Genomic DNA, 11065 nt, shown 5'->3' with positions numbered 1-11065 from the left:
TGTTTTTTATTTTTTATTTTTTTTTTTTTTTTTTTTTTTTGACTGCTTAAATATAAATCAAGACTGATTATTTTAAAAAGATATTCATATATACATACATACATACATACACACACACATACGCATACAAAATGTAGAAATACATTTTCGATGATCTTTGTAATTTTTGTTTTTGTTTTAGCAATGTATTTAATTCAGTTTATTCTAAATTCAAATTATGAAGACTTGAAATATAATTTATTGGAAAACTAAAAATTGTAAAAAATAAAATAAAATTAAAAAAATAAAATAAAAATATATATATTTATGTTATACATACAATAAATTCCAATAAATAATGTTTTTTTCATGCACAATTACATGATCTCTAAATACAATCAATTTTGTTGCAATATAATATGAAATTTGTTGAAACATTCACTTAGCAATATTTATAAAAATAATTGATTCAAAATATTTTATGTTGCAGAACAAAAAAAAAAAAAAAATGTCAATTAGTTCTATAAAATGTCCTCCCCATCCCCTTTTAAAAAAATCACCAGTAAAATTTAGTTTAGCCGTAGATCTCAATATCTGTTGGTTTATTATTAAATAGTTTTTTTTTAAGTATTATAAAGTATTGTGGGGTAAATGTCTTTGGAGAAGTGACTTCCCAAAAGTACCATTTTTAAAACATGTATGTTAATAATTTTAAGACGATCTAAAACCAATACGCTTCATGTGATAAATAAAATTGTTAAAAATGCTTATCCTTATACTGTGATCTATAAATATGAATTTTTTTTTTATTATTTTTATTATTATTATTATTATTATTTTTATTATTATTATTTTTATTTTTATTATACAATAAAAATTAATAAATTAATTTTCTTTCCGACTGACGAATTTCATCACCAGTTAAAAAAATTTTGTTCTGTACTTCCATATTTTTTTCAAACGTGCCATTAAACTACAAATAAATTATTTTTACTTAATTTTATTGTCTAACGTTAAATACTAATAAACATTTCTAAAATTGTTGTTACAATTTGTTTGATCTCCTTTTTAGTGTTCTATTCTCTTACACCTTCTGTATTCTTATTTTGTGGCACATCAATAATATATACATATTAAATATAATCAATTAATTTTCATTGACAAAAAAAAAAATAAAAAAAAAAATAAAAATTAAAAAAAATTAAAAAAAAAACATGCAAATAAATAAACAAAAATAAAAAACGGACAGTGATATTCTCCCAATTATTATTAAATTTAAGATTGATTGTGTTCAGAAGGCAAGTAGGTATGTCTTCCATAGTTATAAATTTAAATTTAATGGAAAATGTATAAGTATCATTTAATGTTTTTTTTTTTTGTGAGGGGGGGGTGATGTGATTGCACTCCGCACTAGAGTTAAGTTTTAGATAATTTTTAAACACAAAAAACATCCGTAGATAAATTGTCTTTGCCAAGTAAAACCAAAAAATATTATTAACTATTCATGTTTATTTTGTTATTATTATTTTTATTTTTATTATATTATTATTATTATATATTTATATATATATATATTATACATTATTATTATTATTATTTTTTTTTCTTTTGCTAAAAATTTAAAATATAACTAAATAACCAAAATGTAAAAAAAAATGTAAAAAAATTAATGTGTGGTTAATTTTTAGTCAATAGTTTTTTAAGCTAAATAACAATATTTTTAAGATAATTTGTCACACGTGTTAACTATATACAAATCGTCCTTCTATTTTATAGAATATTTATGATTAATAATAATTATTAAAAAAGTTATTTTACATAATGGAATCTTTTTTTAAGATTATATATAAGTTAAGGCATGTATGAGAGTTGGGGTTGTGTCAAGGGTTTATAGTTTTTATATATAATTATATTTATATATAATTATAATTTTGTGCTTTTGCCTGGGCGCATTGTGATCTTGTTTTACCACGAAAAGTCATAATCAAATAATTATTTATGCATTATATTAATTTATATACTTATATGTATATTAATATTTCACTGCTCATTTTTTTGTGATAAAAAAACTTCACACAAAAAAAAATTAACACTCCTGGCATTTTTTGTCTAAACTATTAAGCAATAACCACTTAATTTAAGTCGTATGTGTGTATGTAAACAAACTTTGTGTAACAAATATTACAAAATTAAAATGAATTGCGATAACTTCATCCCTTCTTGCCCTTAACCCTATTATCTAATAACTTTGGTGAATTAGATAAACTATTTTCATCAGAATTTAATGCATTAACCTATACATATTAAAATGTTGATCCCTTATGTGATTTTAACTTAAACATTCGTTTTGATTTCGATCATTTATTCGGGTATTATATTTCCTACCGAATTAGTTTGACCCGTTATCATTCGCATATTCTTAGCCATTCATGAGTGCATTCCTAATCATTATAGTCCTTTGATAGCAATACTCATTATGTCCATTTGTTTTCTTTAGTTTTAATTTTTTGTATAATATCATATAAATTTATATATAAATTTATAATTTATATATGATGTTATTGATTATTCTTTAGTTTTTTACTAAGTTCCTTGTGGGTGATTACCTCAGTAGAATTTAAAAATTCTCGATAAAACCTTTTTAATTCAATTTACCACGTGTGTGTTTATGTACATTGTACTGTATTTTTAAATACTACACTCTAAAGAAAATAGCACATTTTATAATCAAAAAATTAAAAAAAAAAAAAATGTTAAAGAAGTAAAAGGGGGTTATTATATTTCCTTATTTAAATTTTAATCAGATTGTGTTAACTTTTCTTTATCTATAATAATATATTCATCATTTTACCTATTTGTAATGTCGAATTCATATCGAAACACAGATTTGTGATTAAAAAGTGCCACGATGTTCAATTAGTTAAATATTTAAAGAATAAAACTGATAATAATGATTTTAAAAACGAGTGTAATATTTATGAAAAAGTTATTTTTAAGTAAAGCGTTATTTTATTTTTAATGTAATCCTTAAATTGCAGAGCCTATTGATTGATAATGATGTTTTTTATGAGACTGATATTGAATATGGGGAAGTGTCTCACATGCCCATGCGATTAGAAATGTTTGAGTATTTTTAGGCTCTGAGAAGTAATTTGCGATTTTTATGTATAAACAATAATGTAAACGATTTAGGGTTTGTACATTTGCTTATGGTATTTGTTCCCTAAGTCGTTAGTGTGTTTTTCCAATAATTATAAAATGTTCTAAACATAAAAATATAAATTAGGGATTAGATGTTGTTGCGTAATTTTGAGCTTGAAATTTTTTTAATTTTTTTAGATGACTGGGGGGCGGGGTATTAGTATTTTCATATAATTCATATTAGTTGTGTTTATAACTATGTGATTAATATCAACAATAAAATTTGTAAATGTTAAGTGTAGTGTACTGTTTAATTTTGTTTATTATTATAATAATAATTTTTTTTTTTGGGGAAATTGGTGAGTTAATTTATTCTTTTGTAATGCACAACGTAAATATGTTAGTCGGGTGTGTTCATGTGTTCAACTAAATATTTACGTAATGATTGTATGCCTTGAACAACACTTAACCACTGCCCCTTACACTGGTTACCTACCTGGTTTATTCTGCTTATACTTTAGCACTATAGTGTGTACTTATTCATGTTAAATTATTTTGTTGAAATATATAAGGTACGTTACCAAATTACTTATATGTTTTTTAAGGTTTTCATCCAAGTGATTTCTTTACCAATATATATTATTTTCAATTTCGTTAATGTTCCATAATAATATCGTAATTATATGTCCTATTAAAAACAAGTTTGTCTTTATGCTATTTGTAAAGTCAGAATTGTAGCGAACGTTCAAATTAAGTCTGTGAAAGTATGATCATTTTATATACCTTTATCCCGATAATATGTTCTCATGAACCAGCAGTCATTACAAGCAAAGAAAAGACTAAACAATATTAAGTATTTAATAATAAATATTCATTTATTAAAAAGTAAATTTATAAATATGCTAGTAATTATACTGTTAATGTCTAAATAAACTAGTCCAGTTCATTAACCGTTACCAACAGACAATCATAGTTTGTTGAGAGTTTGACAATAAAAAAATAAAAATAATTTCACAGGTGAGAACCTTTTTATTGACCAAAATACTTAAGGTTTAACATATCTGTTATTATAAATTTGATTAATATCTGTATGTTAAAATCTGTTGGTAACCATAATTTGTCCTTAATGTGATTTTGTCAGGTAGACTGAAAAAATTAAGTTTTTATTTTCTCGTCGGGTTTTTTACAAAACAATATTATGTGTGTGGTTACTAGATTTGTGCAAAGAGAAAAAAAATATTTTCCAATTAAAATCTCATATCTTGTAATTTTTTGTAATGTAATTAAAATAACAATTATTATCGGGACGTTTCTTATAAACAGTACATTTTTATGTGCAGGTGTAACTTTTTAAGTTTTCGTCTTGTTTTTGCTCAAAAGTAATAGTCTCTGCGCACTATGATTTCCATTTTAGTGATTTTTGCAAGTCTGTTATTAATCAATTTTACTGCGGATACGGTTTACCAAAAAATATGAATAATGATAAACAGGGTTAATATTATACCAATTAATTTAAATTTTCTTCTCGCTTTATTTTCCGTATTATTATTTTTATATATATTTTTTTGTGAGTGGATGTTGGCAAAACAAAAAATAAAAACTACTGTAAAATAACATTAAGAAGCTCAATTCGTAAAGGTACATATTTCTCTTACACCAATGTGAAGAAAGAAATTGTGATATCAATGTTATACATACATACATATATATCGATTAGTTTATGTTTCATTTATTTCTTTCTTTCTATTTTTATGAGTATAAAAATAATTGTGTGGCTTTTGTTGTGATATGTACAAGTGATAATTACCATTCACATGATATGAACCAAGAACAAGGGTCAGATATCAAATGAGGTGCTAAATATTTATGCACGTTATGTTGTTAATCTCCATCATCCCCGTCTTCCTTTAGTGTACTATATTTTGAACCTCAACCGTTAAAATATGTGCCTTAAAATGTATGTACCTTCTTTGTCATCTGAAATTTAGAATCTATGTAGGTATCAACCGTTTGTTTTGTAAGTTGTAATGGAAAAAAAAATAACGCTAACACGTGTTTTTGTATTTTTGCCTTTGCCAACATCAGATTTCATCAAAAATGTTTATAAATAGTAGATATATTTTATTTTTATTTTTCGTGTGTGCCGCTAGTTTTATTTTATGTAATTATTTAAATATCTCTAGTCATGTCTAGTGGTAAAAATACTCATATTTGGGAGTAAACGTCGTCGAACTATGTTTTTTTTTTTTAATCTTACGATAATAATTATGGTTAATGTATTATAAATTAGTTATTAATTTACTACTTTATTTGTATAATATCTAAATTGGTCACAGAACATACTTTAGAAATAAATAATAATAAAATGGAAATGTATTAACTTAAAATTTTATTAATAATATAAATGGTGACGGAAACTTATTGACCATTTTTATTTAATAGTTTTATTTCTGCTTGAGAGTATAAAAATCGTCTGTTTAAAACTTACTTGAACGTCTTTTTTTTTTATAAATATTAAAAAAAAGGAGTATTTGAGACTTAATTTTAACGAAATCTCAATGTTCACTGCTGATATTATCAATTGATTTGCCTTATATCGTGTTTTATATAAAAAATACATTTGATGGCATTTTGACCCATTTTTTTTTAAGTGACTAAGTGGCCTTTTAGTGGTATTTTTTGTTTTTATTAAGATGAGACGTATATATATATACATTTTAAATATTTAAATATTATAAATTTTAATTGTATTACCATGTAATCGAGTGATAATAATTGCAATTTTTTTTTAACCAACTAATAATTTTTGTACCTGGCTGTTAAAAGATTTCTGATCGAATTTTCATTTAAATATCTTATAGGCGCTAAATGGCCCTATAGCGACGAACACATTGTTTTCATTTCTATTTGTGGTTTTAAAATTAACTATGCAATTATTATGTAATGGTTTGTATCTTAGCTAAGACCAAAATTAGGATGGAAACATAAATTTACATATAAATATATGTACATATATGTATGTATGTTTATATATATTTATTACAACTTAATTATTATTAATGTATAAGGATTATATTTAATTATTAAAAATATGTATTTAATATTATTGAGAAAAATTAATTTTAGTAGCTGTTGTACGTGCAATATAGGTATATTGCTTTCTCTCTTGGTTATAATAAAATGATATTTATCTTAGCGAATATTATTAACCCATTTTGATTGTTTTGTAATTATTCGTAATTCAATAAAGGTTGTAATTAATTTTTGTTTTTTTTTCTACCTACAATACAAGCATTCAAATTCCTAATTTAAGCTGAAGATTCTCTAGTTTATCCTTCTATTTTTCCTTTAAAAATAAAATATTTTCACATTTAAATCTTAATATTTTTAACTGCAAAATTTGTTCTAAAATATGTTTTGTTTTTATTATCACTTTGAATCAATAACATTATGTATACTAAATAGTTACAAATGCTGTACTAATAAAAAATAAAAATAAGTAAAATTAGTGGTTTGACTAGTTTTATTTATATCAATATAATATTATAATATAAAACTTAAAAAATTATCAAATTGAGAAGAGTGTTATAATTTAAAATTCAGGCTGGTTCAATTACCTAAAGGCCTGCTATAGAGCTTCCTTTATTGTTTGTTTAAAATTAAGAAAAAAAAGTATCTTGGCTAGTTAACCATTGATTATAGTATAACAAAACTGAACTTTTTTTGTGAAATCACAAATAATAAATGTGATTTTTTTTTTAAAATTATTGTATGGAATGATTATTCATGTTATATGTAGGGACATGAACTTAAAATTTTAAGTCTTTGGTAATATCTTTGTATAATTCAAAATAAAATGGTTTGTTAACATTATAAATACAATAATACTTCAGGCAAAGCATTTATTTATTTATTTCTATGTATAAACTATTTATTTATATATTAATTTATGAGTATTAACCATTTACTAATTTTTATTTTATTTTTTATTATTTTATTAAAAATATGGATCAATAACATAGTTCGTAATAAATAAAACATGAAAATATATTTTTAATTATATAAAAATGATTTTTATTGAATTTATAAGAATATTTTTAGGTATAACATAAAGAAGTTTTGTACTTAAGACAATCACAAACATGTTGTCAATGGATAAGTTTTATGCAGTTAAATTGTATACAAACTAAATGCATATTTTTGCAAAGGTAAGAATTACTTATAAAGATTTGATTAAAAATTATAAATTTATAGGGAAATTTAAAATTCTTTTATTTAATGCATAGACATTAAAAAAACAATAGGGATAAACCAACTTCTTCCAACAATGCTTGTTATCTTAAAATAATTTTGGTATACGTACATGTTAGCTTCAAACAATTAATTAAAAACTCAAGAAAAAGTAATTGAAATTACACCACTAATTTAAATCAAAAATATATTTAGTTAATATTTATTACAAAATAATGAAAATCATCATTTATATCAGGAATGGGCAACTTTAAGTTACCAGAGAGGGCCAGAATTGTTGACACTTACAGTATTGTTATAAGAAAATAATTATTAGTTATAGACATGTCAGAGCATATTCTAACATACAAAGTACGTGGCACTAGTACCCCCCCCCCCCCCGTGATTGTGTCACATAGTCTCATAACGACTGTAATGACAGGAGTTGATTTCCCTGTACGTTTCTCTAGTAGACAATTTTATTAAAGTGCCACCCAGTGAAAATTACTCAAAATATGTTCTGGGACATGTCATATTTAGACTTATTTTAGCTATCAATATATTAATTAATGAGTTCAATAGTAGATGAGAATTAATAACAATATTTTACAAATGATATAATATACTATATTAACTATAGAAAACACTGATGAATATTTTCACAAAATGTTACCAAGTATTTTATCTTTTGACAATAGAATTCTTTTTAAAAGGGTCATCAACTGCCCATCCCTAATTTATTACATATATTATATAAATATATTACAGTGGATAAATTATTTGATAAAAATGGGTTAATAAGATAAACGAAATGTAACAAAACTAATATTTAAAAAATAAGTGTTTAAAGAATTTGAAAATATGTTGGTATAAATTTTGATTTTAAACGTATAAAAATATTATTTATTTATTTTTCAAGTTTACAATTTAAAATTATAAAATTATTTCATAATTACTAATTTTCTTTTTTTAAATGTGTTTGGATTATTTTTTTTATGTTTATTGAGAGTTCTTTCATCTAAATCTTCAATCACTCGATTATCCATTACTCCAACCGTAGGTAAGTCTTCAACTCGTTTACGTTTCTGCTTTTCTGGACAATCTTTGGCAAAATGAGTAACATCTCCACATGATCTATTTAATTTACACCACTGAATTATTTTTAACATTCTTATAAATAGAGAAATATTAAAATTTCAATGCTTTTTGTATAGCTAGAACCATTGATTTTACTGTAAATTATGAAATCATTAAATAAATATATTTATAAAATATCAAAATAATCAATACAATATATATATACACATATTTATGTGTTGATTTATCAGTAAATTTTTTTATTTTATAGTTTATAAAAGTATCAAGAATTAAATTTAGAAGTAAAATAAAGGTCCATAATTTATTTAATAATATTGGTGGTAAAAACAATAATAACTATTTAAGTAAATTACCTGCAAGCTCCTCCATTAGGATACAAACCCATTGGATTATCAGGGCACTGGCGTGAGAGATGGCCTTCTTCATTACAGATAAAACATTTGGCAAACTCAAGTTGGTTATTATTTCCTGCATTACGACATTCATGCAATTTGTGTTCAGTTGAACCACATCTGTAATGTTATATAATTAATAGATATACAGGTAATTAAATATACTTAGTTTAAATTTCATAGGCAGTTGTCAATCATTGAATTTTATAGTCCCATTAGAATAATACTCTTTGGGTTAAGATATATATTGAACTATAGTTGTAAAATATATAAATCTGTAATTTTTTATATACTATAATGACTTACTTAAAACATACTCCTAAGGCAGTATTAGTACCCAATTCTGGGCATTGGTTAAGCATATGACCAGGTTGTCGACAATGAAAACATGCTTTTTGCCTTAATCTAGCTAGTTTTTTTTCAGCTCTTCGACGCATTGGCATTAGATGAGCTTTCAACTGATGTCTGGGTATACCTTGTTTTATCAATTTAAATTTTTCCACTCGTAATTTGACAGCATCTTCTTTTAAAACACTAAATCCGTCAAACTTCTCTACGTTTGAGTACGAATCGTGCTTACGACTCTCTTTGAACACTTCAGTGTTCGATTCGTTCGCTTCCACATTTTGCGGCTTCTCTTTCATCTGCGACCATGGCGTCGCTTCTTCCGGTAGTTTTTCGTTTGACGACTTGGAGCCACGAGCTCTTGCAAATCTCGTCATCAGTTCGATAAGTTGTTTAACACTAAAACATGAAATTAAAAATATAACACTAAGTTAATTTTATTGACAAATAGTTAGGTGATAATGGGCCGCGTCATGCTGGATCATAAGGATTTTGATAAAAAGAAAAAAATGACAATTATTAATTAGTCGAAGAGAATTTCAAAATAATACGAACGTGGTTCTACGATTTTATTTGTATAAACAAACTCATGTGGTTTTGATAATATATCACAGTTTATATATATTATATATATATATATATTACAGTTTGACTACACACACACACACACACACATCATTATTGTTATCTTTGACTATACATGTATTATCACTAATTAAGATATACTCTGTATATGTACATCTTAATTCGTAATTATTGAATATCTGTGAGTCATGAATTTATGTTAATTAATACTAACTTAATTCATGTTATATGCTCTGTGGTATTTAACATCTCAATGTCGCAGAATAATCATTCTTTGATATCACTTTCGAAGAACTCACAGAGAATATAAACTTGACAACCACTCCTCGCTTTTTACATTCTCCTAGAGTTTCAATCACGTTTAATCTTTATTTATAATTCAAAAATACCGATAACGGAAAAACTTTAAAATACCCAACTTTGATAAGTATTACTACTAGTTCGTTTAGTCATCTACAATGGTATTTATAGTTTGACTTTTTAAATTCTGTACTTGTGAGTATTCGATTGAAATTTTAATTGACTTGTCTAATGTTAAGTGAATAGTTATCCTCTATAATTCCTTAATTACTTAGCGTAAATTTATTTTTCGTCATGAATGATCGTGTTAATTACAACATTTTATTATTACTATTGTTTTGATATTATTTCATATGTTTAATGCATTGTGAATTGATTTTTTAATATTAGTAAGTGATATAGTACTCTTTATTTTATTCCCAATTTATTACTCGATTTAAATTCATGAGCTTTGTTTTTAAAATCTTAATTTTAGATGATTATGAGTAGGGCTTGGAAGTTGATGCCTTTTGAATTTTTTTTTGAAACTTTTTACACAATCCTTCTCTGGCCACAAATGTGTTTCATTAGCTTGTGAATCCGAATAAATAATTTTTATTTTGCATTTTTTGGTGTTTATTACTTTTTAAATCATTTTTGACATTTGTAGTAATTTTTAATGATTTCACACTAGTTCATTTCTTATTGTTTTTTGTTCACCATTATGCTGATATCTTAAGACTTGTCTGATTTTATTTTAAATTAGAAATTAAAACTTTGTTTAGTGCTCCTCTGTGCCTCCCAATCACTTCAGTGGGCGTGGAGAGAAGTTTTTCCAAATATAAATATAAACAGATAATCGTAGTTTCATTTACTTTTAATAACATCAAATATGCTCTAATTGTACAATGCAATTATATTGATTTTTGAGTAATTTGTAAGCTTTGATAAATTTATATGGAATATTACAGTAAAATAAAGTAAAATATTAAAAAAAAATTTATTTTTATTAATTT

The 11065-nt window shown here is 24.1% G+C and overlaps 1 protein-coding gene across 2 annotated transcripts; it reads right to left on the bottom strand.

Moving 5' to 3' along the window:
* Positions 1-8284: 8284 nt before the first annotated feature.
* Positions 8285-9849, bottom strand: LOC112691534 (zinc finger CCHC domain-containing protein 9-like). 2 transcript variants are annotated; one of them, XM_025565811.1, is made up of 4 exons: positions 9741-9849; positions 9147-9584; positions 8802-8960; positions 8285-8484 (listed from the first exon to the last, which is right to left on the bottom strand). In XM_025565811.1, the coding sequence occupies exons 2-4, from the start codon at positions 9560-9562 to the stop codon at positions 8292-8294; spliced, it is 768 nt and encodes a 255-aa protein (XP_025421596.1). In that variant the 5' UTR covers positions 9563-9584; positions 9741-9849; the 3' UTR covers positions 8285-8291. The 2 variants fall into 2 exon arrangements, with proteins under 2 accessions (XP_025421596.1, XP_025421594.1); XM_025565809.1 differs by lacking the exon at positions 9741-9849 and having other exon boundaries at positions 9147-9734.
* Between the last annotated feature and the right edge of the window lie 1216 nt (positions 9850-11065).

The sequence above is a fragment of the Sipha flava genome, unplaced genomic scaffold (genome assembly GCF_003268045.1).
Source record: "Sipha flava isolate LNK unplaced genomic scaffold, YSA_version1 64_pilon_pilon, whole genome shotgun sequence".
Classification (NCBI taxonomy): Eukaryota; Metazoa; Arthropoda; class Insecta; order Hemiptera; family Aphididae; genus Sipha; species Sipha flava.
Note: the sequence above shows the minus strand (reverse complement) of the source record. Positions and strands in the feature narration are given on the sequence as shown.